This window comes from Bison bison, unplaced genomic scaffold (genome assembly GCF_000754665.1).
Source record: "Bison bison bison isolate TAMUID 2011002044 unplaced genomic scaffold, Bison_UMD1.0 scf7180017864389, whole genome shotgun sequence".
Classification (NCBI taxonomy): Eukaryota; Metazoa; Chordata; class Mammalia; order Artiodactyla; family Bovidae; genus Bison; species Bison bison.
The window spans coordinates 6,992,241-7,013,589 of NW_011494961.1; the positions used below are offsets into that span (position 1 = coordinate 6,992,241).

General features: G+C 38.6%; 1 protein-coding gene across 1 annotated transcript; it reads right to left on the bottom strand.

The window, feature by feature from the left end:
- Window positions 1-255: 255 nt before the first annotated feature.
- Window positions 256-18,536, bottom strand: LRIT3 (leucine-rich repeat, immunoglobulin-like and transmembrane domains 3). Its single transcript, XM_010858538.1, has 4 exons — window positions 18,411-18,536; window positions 15,271-15,743; window positions 3,087-3,392; window positions 256-2,183 (listed from the first exon to the last, which is right to left on the bottom strand). Exons 1-4 carry the CDS (start codon window positions 18,524-18,526, stop codon window positions 1,078-1,080), a joined length of 2,001 nt encoding a protein of 666 aa, XP_010856840.1. The 5' UTR covers window positions 18,527-18,536; the 3' UTR covers window positions 256-1,077.
- Window positions 18,537-21,349: the final 2,813 nt, after the last annotated feature.

Below are 21,349 nucleotides of genomic sequence, written 5' to 3' on the forward strand. Positions count from 1 at the left end.
TTTTTAACCTTGAGTTTGACTAAATCAATCCCCTGAATTTGCTCTTTTAAAATCCTAAGACATCCTTTTTGGATCTAAAAGACTTTCAAAGATCATTCCTTTATCCAGGTAATCAAAATATAACATGGCAAAAGACAAACTCTTTAGCCACGGTCCTTTGGCTGCATGAATATTTTCTGACAAAGCAGAAGGAAAAAAAAAAAAAAGTGAAGGAAGTAGGGGGAGGGGAGGGAGAGAAGAAAAGAGGGAAGGGGAAAAGAAATGTAAATATAAAACTATTAAAGAGATTGTTTTAAAATGAGTACATTTTTTAAAAAGACCCCACACAGTCTGTTAGCAGATGTATTAGAATGCAACAGTTACTATCTTCTCAAAATGGTCTTACTATTTGCCATGATTTTCTTTTTAACTTATTTTTGCTAGTACCCATATTTCTAAGGACAAGGGAAATTTTTTTCATACTTTCAATACAAATACCACTATACTATATTATAATGCATAATGGTACTAAGAGCGGGAGCCCTCCCCGTCCACTGGGTTGCATTTAACCATAGTGAAAGCAAAATTATGTACTGTTCCACTCTACCAGGCAATGGCAGCAAACGGGCACAGCAAATGCCATAGAGCACTTTGAACAAGAAGGAACATCAAGGCTTAACTGGTTGTACTAATCTTTCTTCACTGCCCCAAAAAGCTATCTTTTTAAAATTCAGAGTTTACTTTTTATGACTCTTTTCACATGAATTTATTTTTAAGAACTAAAGCATTATCCTAAAATATATTATTAACTGACTTAGCACTACCCTAAAAATGATTTCTATGGACATTTTCTACAGAAAAAAAATCAAAATTATTTGTCTTTTCAGTTCAGAAGTCTCATGATTTTTTTAAACACACTTAAAAGCACTCCATCTGTGATTTTTTTCATAAAGGATGTGAAAAGCGTCCAAAAGTCATCCAAACAGAGGGTCAACGATACCCCTAGATCCTTACTTTTGTGAAAGAAATTCTGTGGAGCTCACATGTGCCTGAGCTGTAAAACCTTAGCAATAATACTCCGATCCAGAACCCTCACTTTTAGTAGTCAGGAGACTCCACACTTGACCTAGAGCAAAGCGGCAGTTTCTCTGATTCGGCTCTGGGCCTTCGCGTCCACAGTTCCCCTACACTTTGAGACCTGGGGGACAGCGTCTCAAACTGGATATAAGTCTCTTTTGCCAAATCATCTTCCCAGAGGGAGTCTGGCTTACACTGAAGTTTGCAAACTTTGTACAACAGGAAAAAAATCAATGGCAAGACAGCAACGCAGGCAGCACCACTCAGCACCATCAGGAAAAACTCTTGAGAATCTCCTTCTGCAGCTCTGTCAGTAGAAAAGGTGACACACTGGTCTTTCTGGGGAGGCATTCCCTTTGGACAGACACATGCTATATACTGCCAACCAGGCAGCAAGCCGTTTATGGTGACTTGGTTCTTGCTGGAGTTCACATTAAGCAGCAGCAGGTCCTTCTCACCATATTTGGAATAAAACACGGTCACTTCCGAGTTCTGGGTGGTGTTAATGGTGTCCCATGTCAAAATCACGCTTTCTTCTGTTTCGCTGACCACCTGGAGGTTTTCTATTGTGGCATTCGCTTCCATCCGCAGGGCTCGATCCAACAGTGCTAACTCTTCTCTTCTACTTGCACTAGCTGGGGGAAGCTTCCCACCACCCATCTCTGCTTTAGCACTTCTTTTCCCATCTGGGCTGAGCGACTGTCGGTTAGCCATGGTGGTGCTTGCGGATATTCTAGTGCTTGGAGTTGTAGCTGAAGAAACAGTGGGGGAGAAGAAAGGAGACAAGGAGAAGGAAGCAGTGGAGGGAGGAGATGAAGGTGAAGTAGGAGGAAAAGTGGAAGAAGAGGAGGAATAAGGCCAGGGAGATGATGATGAACCAGGCAGAGATGCAGGGCTTCTAGATCCCGGCTGGACCTCTTGTTCAGGGTGATCCCCAGTTCTTCTTTCAGAAGTATCTGATGAGATGGTGGCTGTGACAACACCGGCCACTGTCACAGTGACCACAGCTTCTGACATCCCAGCCAAATTTTTGGCCTTACATTTGTAATCCCCAGCATCCATGTAAGAAATGCCCGTCAAGCTTATAATGGACCATCTGACTCCCTCCCCTGGAGATTCCTGAATTACTGGAATAAAGAAAAATGCATACTCTGTGAGAAAAAAAGAAAGGAAGGACTCAAGCAACATGCCAACTGAAAAGTAAACAACTTCTGGTCCTACACGTATACCTCTCACATAAGCGAAGAGAGAAGTGGCACACTGCAAGTCTCTGAAGGCAGGTGATGGTTCTGTAAATGGTTTATACGGAAATCCAGGGCATGCCAGGTGACATGAGGTTTGTATGGGAAATAGTATTTTAAAAATACATGCGGCTGAGAATTAAGAAACTTGGGCCTGAGTAAACTTTCGTCACTAGTATGTGATTCTAGACAAGCTATCAGTTTTTAGACCTCTGTTTCCACATTTTTTAAATAAGGGGATAAGACAAAGTGATCTCAGATATCCCTTCTGATTTTAACCCAATGTGATTCTATAAAATGTTTATCACAAGATATTATTTAAATACTTCTCAAAATATTTTTTCATTGTAATAAAATGCCAACCATCCACACAGTCAGAAGGCATCATGGATTGTTTTCTAGCATGGAGGAGTCATAATTTCTGTTCCTTTCTTTCACAGTATATTTCATTTAGATAACCTGGTAAACCATGAGTTTCTTTTTTTTTAATTTTCCTCTGATAGAGGAAAGTTAAAGACAGAGGCCTATCTGCAACCACCCAAATGCTGAATCACGTTGTTTTCCATCTAAGAAAAAAAAGTCAGATTGTCTAATTTCATCTATGTAGTTAATCAGACAAATGGAGGAAAATATTGATCAGTAAAGAGTACCTTTCAAAATTTTTCCATTCAACACTCTTAGCGATATTTTACTTGAAATAGCCAGACAATCTCAAACCATACAAAAACACAAGATTAAGGTCACACATTTGTAAAGACCTTATTTCAAAGGCCTGAATTAAGAAGATACCTGTATAATTGACTGGCGAGTTATCTGGTCTGGTCCACGTGAGCTGCGGGGTGGGGTAGCCAGTGGCGTCACACCGCAGCAGGACATTGCTGCCCAGAGCTGATGTGATCTGGGTAGCCGAGGTCATCACTGATGGCTTCACACACTGCTCCAGTTCAGCCCGCTGAAACAAAATCCCTGTGAGGCGTTCCGGTTCACTACACACCATCATCGGATCGAGAAGTACTATTGCAGGGTCAGCAACTTTTGACAATGACATTATTTTGGAAATGTGGCAGTCACAGAACCATGGGTTGTCCTGCAGACCTAGACCAGAAGGGAGGAAAAGGTGGATAAAGTTTTTGCTGATGACATCCGTCTGCTCACAGCCTCGTGGGATGGCATTTCTGCACTCTGGCCCTAAAAACATAAGTACTTTGAGAGGTCAGAGTTACCTGTCAGTTTTACCCTGCACTCCAGCCACCAAATTCAACGTGTCCTGTCAGTTCAGATCATCAATGATCATGTGTGTGTGCGTGTGTACTCAGTTGTGTCCGCCTCTGTGACCCCACGGACCTGTAGCCCGCCAGCTTCCTCTGTCCATTGGACTTTCCTGGCAAGAATACTGGAGTGGGTTGCCATTTCCTTCTCCAGGGGATCTTCCCAACCCAGGGATCAAACTTGGGTTTCCTGCATTGCAGTCAGACTCTTTACCATTGAGCCACCTGGGAATCCTTTAATGATCATAGCTAATAGTTATTGAACATTTATTACAGACTAGGCTCTGTTCTAAGCACTTACCTGTTATTATTTGATTTAATCCCTACAGTTCTATGAAAAGAATATTATTTCCCCCATTTTAAAAATGAAGAAGCTGAGACACAGAGAAACCAAATAACTTGACCAAGGTCATGTAGCTGATTAGTGTCAAAGTCAAGATCTGAATCCAAGTATCACAGAATGTCATAAATATGGTGACAGATTCTAGAGTGCCAGAAAGTATTTATATTATTATAAATATTATTATAGGGTGCTGAGAGGCACCTAACTCAACCTGAAATATGTCAATATTTTGTGTGACTTTGAGGTAGTACAATTTCTGTGTAACCAAAGCATCGAGTGAGACATAGGCAAAGTTAGGTGACAAGATTGGAAAAAAGTGGTAGAACATGGCTTGGCATGAATGTCACATGTGGTGGCCATGGAAGTACACTGCTGAAATCCCCCTTCAAGAGAGAATCAGCAGCAGGAAATACAGTTAACTGACAGCCTCCAGTTGCAAGCGCCTTCAGGATCTGCCTTGGCTTTCAGGACTGTTAGCCAAAGTGTTGTACCCTTCAAAGAGACTGACAGCGAAAGCTTAAAGAAAAGTGAGAAAAATATTATTGGAAAGTAGACAAAAGGGCACACCCTTGTTATGAAGCAGCAGAAAGCTTAGCAACACTATCACAGGAGGTTAACACAGAAAGTAGAAAATGTACTCAATGAAATGAATGTTCTGGCTAAGGATATTTCCACATGGTGTTGACACTGCTGCATGGTATCTTCTTGCTGCTAATAGTAAAATATAAAGGAGAGACAACAGCTAAAGGAAGAATCGTTAAATGTAAAGGAGCTAAACCCAATAAAACTGCTTCTTACACCACCCTCTCCAAAATTCTCAAATTAACAAAGGGTCTCAGAGCAAAAGTCAAATTCTGGTGGGTGGTTCTATACAATTAGTTGCTGCTACTGCTGCTGTTGCTAAGTCGCTTCAGTCGTGTCTGACTCTGTGTGACCCCATAGACGGCAGCCCACCAGGCTCCCCCGTCCCTGGGATTCTCCAGGCAAGAACACTGGAGTGGGTTGCCGTTTCCTTCTTCAATGCATGAAAGTGGAAAGTGAAAGTGAAATCACTCATCGTGTCTGACTGTTAGCGACCCCATGGACTGCAGCCTACCAGGCTCCTCTGTCCATGGGATTTTCCAGGCAAGAGTGCTGGAGTGGGGTGCCATTGCCTTCTGCAATTAGTTGCTAGGATCTCACAAAGATCCAAGATGGTGCCTTCAGAGCATTCAATCAGACAGAAATCTTGAGGATTTTAAGGGTGATGTCCCATACCAGCCTTACAAAAGAAGCCCAAGGCTAGAAAAGATTTATCTCAAAGAGATTTGTGGTTGTGGAGTGGATTTGTATTGATTTTTAAGAAGAAAAAACAGAACCACAAGTTTAAAAAAGTCTAACCATTGCGGAAGACTTAACCATTCATAAATTCCAGATTTCTATCTATGCCTATTTTTATTATAACAGCACTTTGTGAGTGGTTCATATTTCTCTGCCAGTGTTGGTAAAACTTACTATTTCTACTATCTCCTATATTAGAAATTTCTTTTCTTTCATGGATGAATTACCTTAACCTTCTTCTCACATTTAGTCCCATGAATCTATAATCAGTTCTCTGATACTGATTTAAATTCTACTCAGCCTGCCAATAAATATCAAATTCATTCTGTCATATAATATAATACGTGTAGAATACTCATAGTTTCAAAAGACTTTGACTTTGTATGTCAGATTTTTTTCTTTATAAAATAATAACGAAAACAGACTTACAGATGTAGAGAACAGGCTTGTGGTTGTCAAGGGGGGAGTGGAGGAGGCGAGGGAAAGACTGGGAGTTTGGGCTTAGCAGGTACAAACTATGACATACAGGATGGGGAGACAACAAGGGCCTACTGTGCAGCACAGGAAGCTACGTTCAATATCCTGTGATAAAGCATATGGAAGAGAACAGATGCATGTATAACTGAGTCACTTTGCTATGCAGCCGAAATTAAACACATTGTAAGTCAATCATACTTTAATAAAAGTTAAAATAATAACACAAAACAGCAGTTGTTGGTTGCTTCCTATGAGACAAATACTGCACTTGTCAAAAATTGTAAAGCGTCTACGTTTTACCCTGCTTTAGGGTGACCTGGTAGCTCAGCTGGTAAAGAATCCACCTGCAACGCAGGAGACCCTGGTTTGATTCCTGGGTCGGGAAGATCCACTGGAGAAGGGATAGGCTACCCACTCCAGTATTCTTGAGCTTCCCTGGTGGCTCAGCTGGTAAAGAATCTGCCTGCAATGCAGGAGACCTGGGTTGGATCCCTGGGCAGGAAAATCCCCTGGAGAAGGGTATGGCTACCCACTCCAGTATTCTGGCTTGGAGAATTCCATGGACTGTATAGTCCATGGGGTCGCAAAGAGTCAGACACAACTGAACAATTTTCACTTTCACTATCCTGATCTTAAAGCTTTCATTCTTAACAACTGTATATATGTCTTATACTGACCTCAGGAAGCTAGTATGATTCTTCCAATTTCATGCCAGAAGACATTAAGGCACAAAGAAATTACTGCCTTGACACAGTAAGTAGCTTAGAGTCCCAAGTCCTAGGTGTTTGAGCCTCCTAGTCTAATGCTTCTTCCACCATAACTCACTTATCTCTTTGCCACCTAAAAACATCTAGAGTATGGGTGGCAGCTGTAAGTGCTGTCATCTACAAATAACAAGTGTTAAAACAGCAATGTCTGCAGCATAAGTGTCTATTTAGGGAAAGATTAAGAGCTATAAAATTAAGAGTTTCATTTATACTTTGAAACTGTTAAAAAAAAAAAGTGTTAATGGTAAAACAAAATTCTTTAAAAATTAATCCAAAGGATTACATCTAAAAGTGACGTGTTTATTTTTAAATCCCTCAAAAATAAAATATTTATTCATGCTATGAACATCTAAAGTTAAGGGTACAACTTTTAAAGCCTTAATAATAATACTAATCTAGAGCTGAACACATTCAAGTGTTTTTTTTCTTCTGGGGACAAAGATACAAGAACTCTCTGAAAGTTAAACTATTACTTGTACTGCATTCCTTGGCAAAGCACCAACCACAACCAGCAATTTGCATTAATTAATTTTAAACTACTCTTGGATAGGGGTAAATGAACTTTGCCTTGTTTCATTTCTCAAAGGATAATGTTTTTTGTGCATCACAGTAGTCGGATATGCTATTCTTTATGAAAAGTCAGCAATAAATTCCAGTACAAAAGCTATTCTGTAGACTATAAGCTCTTGAAGGCAAAACCATGCTTTAGTCAACTTTGTGGAGGCAGTTTTACTTAACAATTCAAAATGTAAAGTAAAGCCTTTTTAACAAATGGTGCTAGAACTATTGGACATCTATTTGGGAACAAATAGACCTTAACCCCTACCTAACACTACACTCAAAAACTGTTTTCAGCTGGGTCATAGTCATAAGCATAAAAGCTAAGAATATAAAGCTCAAAACTGAATATAAAAGTTAAAACTACAAAGAAAGACTATCTCTGTGACCTGTGAAAGTGAAAGTGAAGTCACTCAGTCATGTCCGACTCTTTGTGACCCCATGGACTGTACCTGCCAGGCTCCTCTATCCATGGGATTTTCCAGGCAAGATTACTGGAGTGGGTTGCCATTTCCCTCTCCAGGGGATCTTCCCAACCCAGGGATCGAACCTGGGTCTCCTGCATTGCAAGCAGACTCTTTACCATCTGAGCCACAAGTGGGCTTCCTGTGACCTGTAGGTATGCAAATATTTCTTAGATGGTACACAGACATCACTAACAATAAAACGAAAAACTGATAAATCAGATGTCATCAAAATTTTAAGCTTTCTTACAAAAGACATCATGAAGAAAATTTTTAAAAAAAGACATCATGAAGAAAATCAATAGACAAGTCACAGACTTGAGAAAGTATTCATAATATATATAATTAATGAAGACATACTCAGTAATAAAAATATGAACAACATTAAAAATTATAAATATATCAATGGTCAATAAGTAAATGTATATGGTCAATACCATTACTTATCAGGGAAATGCAAACTAAAATGACAATATAATACCCCTCACCTGACATGGACACTCCCAAGAATAACAAAAATAATAAAGAAATGTCACGTGCTGCTGAGGATGTGGAACAAACAGACTGTGCTAATGGAAGTGTAGAACAGTACAACCTCTGGAAAACTGGCAGTTTCTTTCTTAAAAAGTTATATATCTAGCCACCCTATGACTTAACAATTTCAATCCTAGGAATTTATCCTGCAGAAATGAGAACATAGCCACAAAAACTTTGCACAAAAATGTTAATAGCAGCTTAATTCATAATAAAGCTAAAAACTGGAAACAGCCCATCTGTCCAACAACAGGACGAAAGACGAATAACTGGTACACTTATACAATTGAATAGACTGAGCAATAAGAAACTACCAAGATGTGCAATGACATGGTTGCATCTCAAAAAAATATATAATGTTGAGTGAAAGAAGGCAAACACAAAAGCACCTCAAATGAAATTATAGAATAGGCAAAATTAACTTATGGTCGTAGAAATAAAAGTAGTAGTTCTCTGGGGTGGGGGAAGACTGATGAGACAGGGCACAGGGAAACTTTCTAGGGTGATGAAAATACTGTGTATCTTGATGAGGGTGTGTGTTTTGTGCAGGTATAGGTTTACCATTATTTGCTAAATTGTACACAAGATTCACGGTATGCATATGATATCTCAATTCCTCAAATTAAAAAATAGTTTAAGGAGTTCCCTGATTGCCTAGTGGTTAGGATTCCCAGCTTTCACTGCCATGGCCTGGGCTCAATCGCTGGTCAGGGAACTGAGATCCCATAAGCCATACAGTGCAGCCAAAAAAAAATTTTTAATTAAATTTTTAAAAATAAATTTTTTTAAAGTTTAAAAAACAAAAGTGATGTCTCTGGAGATGGACTGTGAAGTTGAAACTTGACTCTGCCTCTTTACCAGCTGGAAAAAGAAGGTGATGACAATTACAGACCCACCTCATGGGGTTGTCCTAGAGGCTGAGATACTGCCAGGCAGTCCTCAGATGAATGTCTGGCAAAGGGTAAGCCTTAATTGTGTGGATTTGTCTCCTCTGTGCCAAGGAAAGAGCAGGTAAGCCAATAGAGCATCAGAAGTATTTGTAGAACTAAATTAATGCCATTTTACAGAATTCTGTGGGAATACTCAGGGCCACCACTGCCCTTTGGCAAACTCCATTCTGAATTTTTTGTTGTTTAGTTGCTAAATCGTGTCTGACTCTTTTATGACTGCATAGATTGTATCCCACCAGACTCCTCTGTCCATGGGGTTTCCCAGGCAAAAACACTGGAGTGGGTTGCCATGTCCTTCTGCAGGGGATTTTCCCAACCCAGGGATCAAAACCATCTCCTGCATTGGCAGGCGGCTTCTTTACTCCCGAGCCACCAAGGAAGCCATTCTGAATAGAAGAGCCCTTTACAACTAAGCAACTTTAGGTTCCCGTAAGAAGGACACAAAAAAGCAATTTATACTCTTCTACTACAGAGTTTTTCCTCCAAGATAAACAGTGTTAGGCCTTACAGACTTTGCCTGTGTAAATATTTGCTTATTCTTGAGAAAGAGGTCATGGAAATTTACCTGTACTGCAAATCAATCTAGTTTCATAGTTAATTTAAATGCTTATTTGCAGGACACTACTTTACATTTTTATAACTATATTAAAGGACAATTTTATTAGGTTGATATTTTTATTCACACAGAAGAGAAGTGGAGTAACTGAAAAGCCTCTCCCTAAATTCTTTTTTATTAAATAAATATTTGACTTAAATAGATCAGTAAAATAATATATATAAGGAAAATAACTCTGGTATTATTACATACCTTGCATTACAAAGCAGTGGGGAAGAGCAAGGGTTCTACAACCAAATGGTTTATATTCAAACCCTACCTCCATCACTATGGAATAAATGAATCTGGGCAAGTGTTTTAACTTGCGCCTCATTTCTTCATCTATAAAATAGGGATGAAACAGTACTTACCATGGGGTTAATGTGAGACTAGAAAGAGTTATATCCATAAATTATAAGAACTAGGCTTGGACTAGCATCCATCAGTACTAGCTACTATTACTATTATAAATAGAATCTGTTAACAACAATAAACATAGGGTAATAAAAAAGAAATGAAAAGAGAATGTATCCCATTATAATAGTACAAAAGTAAATTCTACAGGGCACCTGGAAAGATATAATTGCTACAGTTAAGCATTTGAGTTCTAAATAGAGCTGCTTCTCACTACCATATTTAAACAATGAAATTGGAAGACTTAGGTACATTCTAGTTAAACTAACAAAAAAGTCAAACTAGAGAAGTCCTTCTTTTCAAGATACTCACTTCTCAGTCACAGTTGCTATGGATTATTGTTGATCTAAAATCATAGCCTCAGGGAACAGACAAGGAAGAATGGACAGGATTCAGATTTGCTAGTCTGGGACCAGACATGAGAAATTCCGAGCTTCTGAACTAGAAGTTTCTAAATACTGATGAAGAGCAGACCAGTAGAATCAGCGTGTTTGGGGAAGGTGCACTTGGATGGTTTGCAGTTAAACTGAGTTAATTGAGTTTTCATGGCAGTGTGACATACTAGTTTAGAATAGAACTCTCAAATGTTTCTTGGTTAAGATTGGAAGCTTAACGGTGTGTACGTGTTTTATTCTGATTGTATGCCACAATCAAAGGTGAAAAGTATTCACCTTTCTGTGCATGTTTCTTCGTCTTTAAAAGAGGCTTAATAAAAATACAAACTTAAAAAAAAATAATAAATAAATAAAATCATAGCCTCAGAAACTGTCCAATTTATTTTCTAAAGGACTGTCACATAAACTGCATTCTCATTACATTTCTATTAGCAAGATGGAGTAAATCCTGTTATCTCCATTTTCCAGATGTGAAAACTGAGTTTTCTGTGTGTGATGCACACACATGAACAAGTCTTCTTTGCAGAGGGTAGCACTTCTTTCCCCATTTTGTTACGCAGCAGTCATGACTTTGCTTTGGTCAGCTGCCACACGTGGCTGGACATGTTTCAAAATATCTTTTGTTGCCTATTATTATGATTATAAAAAGTAATGCTTGATAATTGCAGAACATTTTGAAAATACAGAAAAGCAGAAAGATGTCAAAGAGAACAGTTAATCAATTAGTATAACTTTTAGTCTTTTTCTTTGCAAATTGTAAAATACTCATGATCATGCATTATTGCATGATCATGTAAAATTACATAAATTTAATGTTATACTAAAAGTATTCTTATGTAAGTTTTTAAATAATCTGAACTGTTCCTCAATAAAATATTAGAAAACCAAATCCCAGAATACAGTAAAAGGATCATATACCATAATCAAGTGGGATTTATTCCAAGGATGCAAAGATGGTTTAACATCCACAATTTAATCAGTGTAACGTATCATTTAGCAAATTGAAGGATGAAACACATGATCCTCTCAATAGATACAGAAAAAGCATCTGACAAAATTCAAAATCCATTTATGATTAAAAAAAAAAAAAAAAAACCTCTCAACAAAATGGGTATAGAGGGAATGTACCTGAACATGGTAAAAGCCATGTATGACAAACTCATAGTGAACACCATACTCAAGGATGGAAAGCTGAAAGCTTTTCCACTAAGATTAGAAACAAGATAAGGATGCTTAGTCTCACCACTTTGATTCAACACTATATTGGAAGTACTAGCCAAAGAAAAAGGAAAGAAATAAAAGGCACTTGTATCTAAAAAGGAAGAAGCAAAACTGTCACTATTTGCAGATGACATGAAACTATATATAGAAAACACTAAACCATGAGCCATTTCCCCAGAAAAAAAAAAGAAAACACTAAAAAACCACCAAAAAAAAGAACCATGAATTCAATAAACTCACATGATACTAAATCAATATACAGAAATCTGTGGCATTTCTATACACTAACAACAAGCAATCAGAAAGAAAAATTAGAAAAACAATCCCATTTATAATTACAACAAAAATAATAAAATACCTGGAAATAAATTTAACTAAGAAAATGAAAATCTGTACACTAAAAACTATAAGACACTAATGAAAGAAATTGAGGATGATGAAAATAAGTGGAATGATATACTGTGCTCATAGATTGAAAGAATTAATATTTTTAAAATAACTATATTACCCAAAGTGATCTATATATTCAATGCTATCTAATCAAAATTTCAAAGGCATAGTTCACAGAACTGCAACAAATAATTCTAAAATTTGTATTGGACCACAGAGGATCCCAAATAGCTAGAATAATCTTGAGAAAGAAAAAAGCTGGAGATATTATGGTTTCTGACTTCAAATTATACTACAAAGCTGTAAAAATCAAAGAGTATAGTACTAGCACAAAAACAGGCACACAGATCAGTGGAATAGAACCGAGAGCCTAGAAACAAATCCACACAGGTGTGGACAATTTACAACAAAGGAATAAAGAACATGAAAAGGAGAAAGGGCAGTCTTCAATAAGTGGTGTGAGGAAAGCTGGACAGCCACATGAAAAAGAATGAAACTAGACCACTACCTCGGAGAAGGCAATAGCACCCCACTCCAGTACTCTTGCCTGGAAAATCTCATGGACGGAGGAGCCTGGTAGGCTGCAGTCCACAGAGTCACTAGGAGTTGGACACGACTGAGCGACTTCACTTTCACTTTTCACTTTCATGTGTTGGAGAAGGAAATGGCAACCCACTCCAGTGTTCCTGCCTGGAGAATCCCAGGGACCGGGGAGCCTGGTGGGCTGGCGTCTATGGGGTCGCATAGGTCAGACACGACTGAAGCGACTTAGCAGCAGCAGCAGCAGCACCAGACCACTACCTTACACTATACACAAAAATTAACTCAAAATGGATTAAAGACTTGAATATAAGACTTCAAACCATAAAATTTCTAGAAGAAAATGTAGGTGATAACCTCACTGACTTTGGTCTAAGTGATGTTTTGTAGATCTGACTCCAAAGGCAAGGAAAGCAAAAAGGAAAATATTAATGTCCTATAAAATTATTTCTTCATATTAACATTAGCAACTAATCATTAGAGAGCTATTAGTAGCCATTTAGTAATTTGATTTTATTTTCTAGTCTGTATCTCCATTGAGTAATATTATTAGAATTAGGAATTGCATTCAAAGAAACTTTTAAAAATACATAGCAAAATAAAATTCCAATGTTATGGAATTTTAAGTTATGAAAATTTCTAGCCATTAGTGTTACTCATAAGAATCAAATTAGTCACTAGAATAAAGTAATTAAGTACTACAGTATGGTTTTGCATGGCTCCTATCACAGTATACTTATTAACATTTAAGGACTCCACAACTATTGCTAAATTAAACTAATTTTTTTCTCTAACCCACCCTAAAATGTTTCTCTTATTATATAAACAAAAATGTCTGAAGGATAGATAGTGGTCAAAACATGAAACAGCTGGGCAAGAAAAATTTTGTGATTTTTTTTCTCTATTTGGTTCTTACCGAGAAAATATTTTTAGTTTCATAAGCACTAAAATGCATATACATTTCAACAAAAGTAATGCTAAAGCCATTTAAGTGCTGTCATAGTATTTCATTTTTTTTCCCAAATAAAACACTTCTTACTGAAATGTAGTTAAGATACAATATATGATATAGGTGTACGATATAGTGATTCAAAGTTTTTAAAGGTTAAACTCCATTTACAATTATTATAAAATACATAGTAATTTCCTTTCTATAAAAAATATCAAAATTATCTTTCATTTATACTTTATTTCAGAAAATATTTAGCAAGTGATATTGGTCAGTAGAAATTTCTGGCACAATTTCTTAGCATCCAGTTGCTTCTCATTCCAAAGTCTTATAAGTCGTTTCACTGACCAAACACTCAAAATTTCTTTCATTTTTCTGAGAATTACAACTTCTTCTGCAGCCATGATGAACATATCTTGTGCAATTCAAAAAAGCCTTATGGCATGAACAAAATGTGTGTCATTGCTCAGTCATGTTGGACTCTTTGTGACCCCATGGACTGTAGCCTATGAGGCTCCTCCCACCATGGGATTTTCCAGGCAAGAGTACTGGAGTGGGTTGCCATTTCCTTCTCCAGGGGATCTTCCCGACCCAGGGATTGAACCCGGGTCTCCTGCATTGCAGGCAGATGCTTTAGCAAATCAAATTGCTTTGTCAAAGCTTCAAGTCTGTGTCTCAAACAAAAGTGGGAAAAGGCCTCACTGCCCACAGATACTGTCGAGAAGGGTCTCAGTTCACTGACTTCAACTGGGCAGTCACGTTTACTGGGCATTCACCAGAGCAGTGTGCAAAGCACTGTAGGAAGACAAAAAGAAGAGAAGGGCTTGCTAGAAGGAGCTTACGTGTTAAGAATCCAAGATAAATATCCATAGAATCTAAACAAATTCAGGACCAAAATACACAAGATTAAACACAGCTAAACTAAGAGATTAAATCCATTAGGAGACCCATCTAGGGTCAGTAAAATAACTGGTGTTTAGACTAGTTTGTTTATTTGTTTGTTTTTTAAATTAAGAATGTATGGAGGCTACAGGGCTTTCCTGTTGGCTCAGATGGTAAAGAACCTGCCTGCAATACAGGAGACCTGGGTTCGAACCCTGGGTCAGGAAGATCCCCTGGGAAGGGAATGGATACCCACTCAGTATTCTTGCCTGGAAAATCCCATGGACAAAGCAGCCTGGTGGGCTACAGTCCATGGGGTTGCAACAATTTGGACACAGCCGAGTGACTCACATATATACACACACATCTGGAAGCTATACTTCCTAACCAACTAAACCACTGCTACTTAATAAAGATGCAGATGCCCTTCCCTCACTCCTGAAGACCCTGATAAAGGGCTGAAAAAAGACCAGAGCAAAATGTCAGTTGTGGCAGAGTATGGAGCACTGATGTGCTCATGAGAATCAGAGCAGGTTGATAGGTTTTGTCATTCTTCTCCAGGTTCTCTAAGAGCAGCATTCGTCTCTCAGTCTATGAGGCAAGTTTCCTTCCCTCCCCTCACATGCACACACAAACACCTGTTGCCCTCATTCCACAAACATGGATGCGTTCATGCTCATACACTACACACATAGTGTGCACGCATACAGACACAAAAGAGTCATCATACCTTACACAGGGCAGACCGGTAAACTGACCTCGGTCAAATGATAAAGTACTACTCCATCAAAAGTGCAAGTACAGAGTAAAACACCAAATTCGAGAGATGCGAAAATACTGGACAACTGAAGAAGGTACACAGAGCAAACTGTCTGGACCCAAAAAGCCCAGAGGCTGTGAGCTTACCAAGAATAATTCTTCTTGGTGGAAGGTCCAGGCTTCTGGATGACGCTGTCACTAAGTGGGACCAGCTTTCCAGGAAATCTGGTGGCAGTGTGGTTAATCTGTTACTTGATAAATCCAAGTAGGTGAGGTTCTTCAGATACCTGACTGCCTCCTTTGGCACACTGGTTATTCTGTTATTGTGCAAATCCAGGGTCCTCAGACGGGGCATGTCCCTCAGAGATGTCCAAGGGAAAGCCGTCAGAGAATTTCCATCCAAGCGCAACTCATGTAGATGCTTTAGGTTGTAAAAGCTGCTGATGTCAAGGCTGGCCACAGAATTGTAAGTCAGCCAGAGGTACTGGAGCTCCACCAGGTAGTAGAAGGCCTCGGCAGGGATCCTACGGACAACGGTCCTTTCTATGCGAAGCTTCACCGTGTCCACGGGAAAGTTTGTAGGTACCTCATTCATATCAAGGTCATTACATAGCACCGCCCTAGTGTCACAAAGCAACGGAAGGAAATCTGTTTCCTGAGGCTCATTTGAAAAAAGTAATACTTATTTGAACTATGCATTGAATTTTTCATTCCCTACTGGTTTGCACTAAGTATCCATTCAGGCTAGCTGAATGCTCAGTAACAATTTGTCATACTCATCATCTTCTTCTAGATTGAACCATATGAAATGGCCATTTTAAAAGCCATGGCCACATTAAAAACCATCAAATATCTTTATTTTCATGTGACTCAACCTGAGCTTTTTATGTGTCAGGCATGTGCAATATGCATCACATTCCACCCCTTTTTAATCATCACAACAGCCCAATGAACTGATATTAGGGAATAGGTAAAGGTACCAGCTCTAGAGTCACTCTGGTCTTGGTTTGACTCTAAGCTCTATCATCGTTGTGGCCATGGAAAGCCACTTCACCAGTTTCAACTCATTTTCCCACATGGTACCCACATGAGTAATTGAAATGGATGGAAAAGTTTACACCTTCTTGGCACTCAGTAGGTGTATGCTATTATTATCATCAATCTCATTTTTATAGATAAAATAACTGAGGCCCATCAACATTAGGTAACTTCCCAGAGTCACAGAGCTAGTGGTTATACAACCATCTTTCAAAGCCACATCTGTCCAGCTCTAAAGTGGACACTCTAAACTTCTTTAGGAAACGCCCCATTTTAAAAGAATCCCCTATTGAAGTTATAAATTGATCCTTATGAAGACGAGCACAAGAGAAAGGAAGAAGGAAAGGAGGGAAGGAAGGAAAGAAATGGCAAGTATTCATATTGGATGACTAAAATTAAGCTCTGTTTTGATAATGTGACCAATGCATTACTTTCAGCCTAAGAAATAAACCAATTAACTGCAAGTTTTGTTGTGTGTTTTTTTTTAAACTGCTCACAATTTAAGCGACCTTGAGCAAATGACATCATGATCTTGTTTGTGGCATGTAGAAAAACAGGCATAGGAAAACAAGCCTGCCTGTGTGTGGGTGTAAAGTATGAAAAATCAGAAAATTTAGATTTACTTAAACCTGAAAAAAAAAGACCTATTTATCTCCCATTGTATATTCAGCTCCACCAGATTGCTGAAAATGATTAATATAAAGCATCATCTGAATTATGATACATTACACATGTAGTAAACAGTCAATAAAACAGTCATTCAGTAAAACACATCACATTAAAACAGTGAATTTTTAAAGCCAGGCCATGATGTAAAGAGAAGGAAGCAGCATAAGCAATGTGCTAGTTGCCTCGTCTCCTCTCTTCAGGGAAGTGCCTATGCATCACTGGAATTCTCTAGCATACCTCTTCATCTCTATTCTGAATCACAAATTTCAGTGTACTTTATACCAGAATGATCCAGCCTCTCCTCATTAAGTCAGCATTCCAGTGCACTGTATTGGAGAAAGCCTCAATAGGAAGCTAAAAGACCCAGTCTCTTTGTCAGCCAGTCACTGCAACAACTCAACACTGTGATCTCGGGCAAACCATTTCGGCTCTATATGATTTATTCATTTAAAAAATTACAGTGGCCAAACTAGATTATTTCTGGAGTTCTTGTCAGGCATAACATGCTATGGTTTTTATAAAATGCATCAATAATGGGGCCACCATGAAGAAGGAAACACTTCTGTGACTGTTTTCTGAAAGGTAGTCTGATCTGAGTCATTAACTGCAGTATATCTTTTGCCAAGTAGGTCTTAAATTGCTACATTCTTCTCAGTGTCTGTAACCACCTTGAGTGGATATCTCAAACAGATACCAGGAGTTAGTAAATTTTATACAATAACATGAAAAATGATACAAAAATATGTTATTTATTAGTTATTTGTATAAATTTGTAAGACATAAATAGAGTGATTCTTTTAACAAATTACTTTGAGGCTTACTGTTCACGTCAACTGAGTCACACAAAAAAATCTGACTTTGTTGTTAAAAATTCTCTCTCAAAAAAAAAGTTTACTATGTTTAGCCAATAAGAGTTCTGTTTTGTATTTAACTTCTATCTGAAAGGACTCATGCATATTATAACTAAACACTTGTTGTTCTCACTTCACAAGCATATATTAAAGAAACACAGAGGTTAAGTAACTTCTGCAAGGTCCCACAGTGTCCAACACAAAAGGCTGACCCATTTCTTTCAAACTCTAACATCTTAAAATGAAAAATTCTGATTATGAACGTCTCTAATTTCACTCATGTGATCGTCCTTCCTACTGCCTAAAGTCTATTCAGTTGGCATAAATAATCCTCTAAATGAAAGGGAAAACCCTGGAAGCAAATGATCTGGGCTTGTCACACACATTCTGATCAGCCCTGCCCCCTTTTGCTTTCTATAAACAGGTTGAACTGGCCACACAAATTTCAGTGGTTTGACCTCCTGCCAGGTTCATTGTGTGAATACAAGTGCAATGAATATTTTAGTGACACAATGTGTTTGAGAGTCTCAAACAATTTGAGGGGCTTTGAAGGAGTTAAACTGCTCGAAGTGAAAACAACGGAGTAGGCAACGAGGATTAACACAGGTACCTTAAAGCTTATCTAAATTAAGCCTCCTCTCTGATTTCTGTTTTCAAAACAAAGCCATCTGGTTTGAGTCCTTTTCCTCCGAATCATTAGAACACTGAGAAGCAAGGAGAGAAGCATACCTTGATCCCAGGCCATCATTTCTGCCGTGATAATCACAGGTGCACTGAGAAGGACATAAACAGCTCACTCTCTCCAATAGGCTCAGTGCAATGCACAGACTTGCAAAGAGATGCATGGCTCCTTTTAGAGGTTATTTGGACAAAAGGTAAAAACCAAATCCTAAGCATTCAGAAACTGGTGCGCCAGGCATACAAATGGCCATTTAGTAACAGCAGATTACACAGGATTAGCTGAGATCTGTAGTTACTTAACCTTCAAGTGTAGCTTGCAGGGGATCAATCCGCCTAGACTTTGAAATTGTTTTCAGCAAAGTAACACATTCTAAGAGAAGTAAAAATCAAACAAGTGATTGGGTCGTTTATTTTTCTGGAATTGAGCTGCAGGAGTTGCTTGTATATTTTTGAGATTAGTTGTTTGTCACTTCATTTGCTATTATTTTCTCCCATTCTGAAGGCTGTCTTTTCACCTTGCTTGTAGTTTCCTTTGTTGTGCAGAAGCTTTTAATTTTAATTAGGTCCCATTTGTTTATTTTTGCTTTTATTTCCAGTATTCTGGGAGGTGGGTCATAGAGGATCCTGCTGTGATGTATGTAGGACAGTGTTTTGCCTATGTTCTCCTCTAGGAGTTTTATAGTTTCTGGTCTTACGTTTAGATCTTTAATCCATTTTGAGTTTATTTTTGTGTATGGCGTTAGAAAGTGTTCTAGTTTCATTCTTTTACAAGTGGTTTTCCCAGCACCACTTATTAAAGAGATTGTCTTTAATCCATTGTATATTCTTGCCTCCTTTGTCAAAGATAGGGTGTCCATAGGTGCATGGATTTATCTCTGGGCTTCCAGAAAAATAAACGATCCAATCAAAAAATGGGCCAAAGAACTAAATAGACATTTCTCCAAAGAAGACATACAGATGGCTAACAAACACATGAAAAGATGCTCAACATCACTCATTATCAGAGAAATGAAAATCAAAACCACAATGAGATACCATTTCATGCCAGTCAGAATGGCTGCGATCCAAAAGTCTACAAGCAATAAATGCTGGAGAGGGTGTGGAGAAAAGGGAACCCTCTTACACTGTTGGTGGGAATGCAAACTAGTACAGCCACTATAGAGAACAGTGTGGAGAATCCTTAAAAAACTGGAAATAGAACTGCCTTATGACCCAGCAATCCCACTGCTGGGCATATACACCGAGGAAACCAGAATTGAAAGAGACACGTGTACCCCAATGTTCATCACAGCACTGTCTATAATAGCCAGGACATGGAAGCAACCTAGATGTCCATCAGCAGATGAATGGATAAGAAAGCTATGGTATATATACACAATGGAGTATTACTAAGCCATTAAAAAGAATATATTGAATCAGTTCTAATGAGGTGGATGAAACTGGAGCCTATTATACAGAGTGAAGTAAGCCAGAAAAAAAACACCAATACAGTATACTAATGCATATATATGGAATTTAGAAAGATGGTAACGATAACCCTGTATGTGAGACAGCAAAAGAGACACTGATGTATAGAACAGTCTTTTGGACTCTGTGGGAGAGGGAGAGGGTGGGATGATTTGGGAGAATGGCATTGAAACATGTATAATATCATATATGAAATGAATTGCCAGTCCAGGTTCAATGCAGGATACAGGATGCTTGGGGCTGGTGCACTGGGATGACCCAAAGGGATGGTACGGGGAGGGAGGTGGGAGGGGGGGTCAGGATGGGGAACACATGTTCACCCATGGCAGATTCATGTTGATGTATGGCAAAACCAATACAATATTGTAAAGTAATTAGCCTCCAATCAAAATAAATAAATTTAAATTAAAAAAAATCAAACAAGTGTCAAGAAAATTTCAATAGTTTCTCATATCTAAATTTGCCAGGAAATGCCCATCAAATCCCTTTTCCTTAGATGTATTGCTACTATACCTTGAAGAAACACATAATGTTCAAAATACTTCAGTGTCTTATCAGATGTTAGAAAACACTGTAGATTACTTGCATGTTAAACATTACAAATTTTACTTTTTGCTTTCTACCAGCATGCATAATTGGAGAAGCAATGGCACCCCACTCCAGTACTCTGGCCTGGGAAATCCCACGGACGGAGGAGCCTGGTAAGCTGCAGTCCATGGGGTCGCTAAGAGTTGCATACGGCTGAGCAACTTCACTCTCACTTTTCACTTTCATGCATTGGAGAAGGAAATGGCAACCCACTCCAGTGTTCTTGCCTGGAGAATCCCAGGGACGGGGGAGCCTGGTGGGCTGCCGTCTATGGGGTCGCACAGAGTTGGACACGACTGAAGTGACTTAGCAGTAGCATCATGCATAATATTCAGTTTTATAAAATTTGGCTTTAAAGATAGAAGTGCATGACATAAAATTAATTTAATCAATATTGCCACGTTCTGCTTAGCCCCCAAAAACAAACTAAATAAAGTCCAGTACCTAGAGTGTTTTAGGCAAAATGCTTGAATTCACCACGGTCACAGCAGCACTGAAACTATGGTAAGAAAGCATCCTGCGATGCTCCCAGGTCCTCACTATGCAGTGCAGGCTCATGATCAACACATTTATTTTTCAGTAAAGGTTAGTATCTTTGTCCTAGAACCTATTTTGCTCCAAGCTAACTTCCCAAGTTATGAGCAATCAAACCTTATCTGAAGCTCAATTCTCCTGTCTGCTAGCATATATTAGGCTCTGTCCAAAAATAAAAATTAAATATTTAAAAAACTACTTCCATACACATAACATGGAATTGTGGGGAGCGAGCTCCGCCCGTGGCAAAGGTCATGAGGAAGGAGGCTTGACATACGCAAAGGCGGGATCAAGCCTCAGGAGTCTCCCTGGAAATTCTCGAGCAATCTACCCCCAAAACCAGAGTCTGCCTACTTTCTGCTTTGTGCTTTCACCTACACCTCTGACGTTTACGGGGG

Bases quoted from the DNA above. Each gene is read 5' to 3' on its own strand.
- LRIT3 (XM_010858538.1), bottom strand. From the start codon at position 18,526: ATGCATCTCTTTGCAAGTCTGTGCATTGCACTGAGCCTATTGGAGAGA. The intron at 3,393-15,270 runs GTAAGCTCACAG...CTTCTGGTCTAG, and splicing joins ACCAAGAAGAATTATTCTTG to GTCTGCAGGACAACCCATGG. The intron at 2,184-3,086 runs GTATCTTCTTAA...TCTTTATTCCAG, and splicing joins CTCGCCAGTCAATTATACAG to TAATTCAGGAATCTCCAGGG.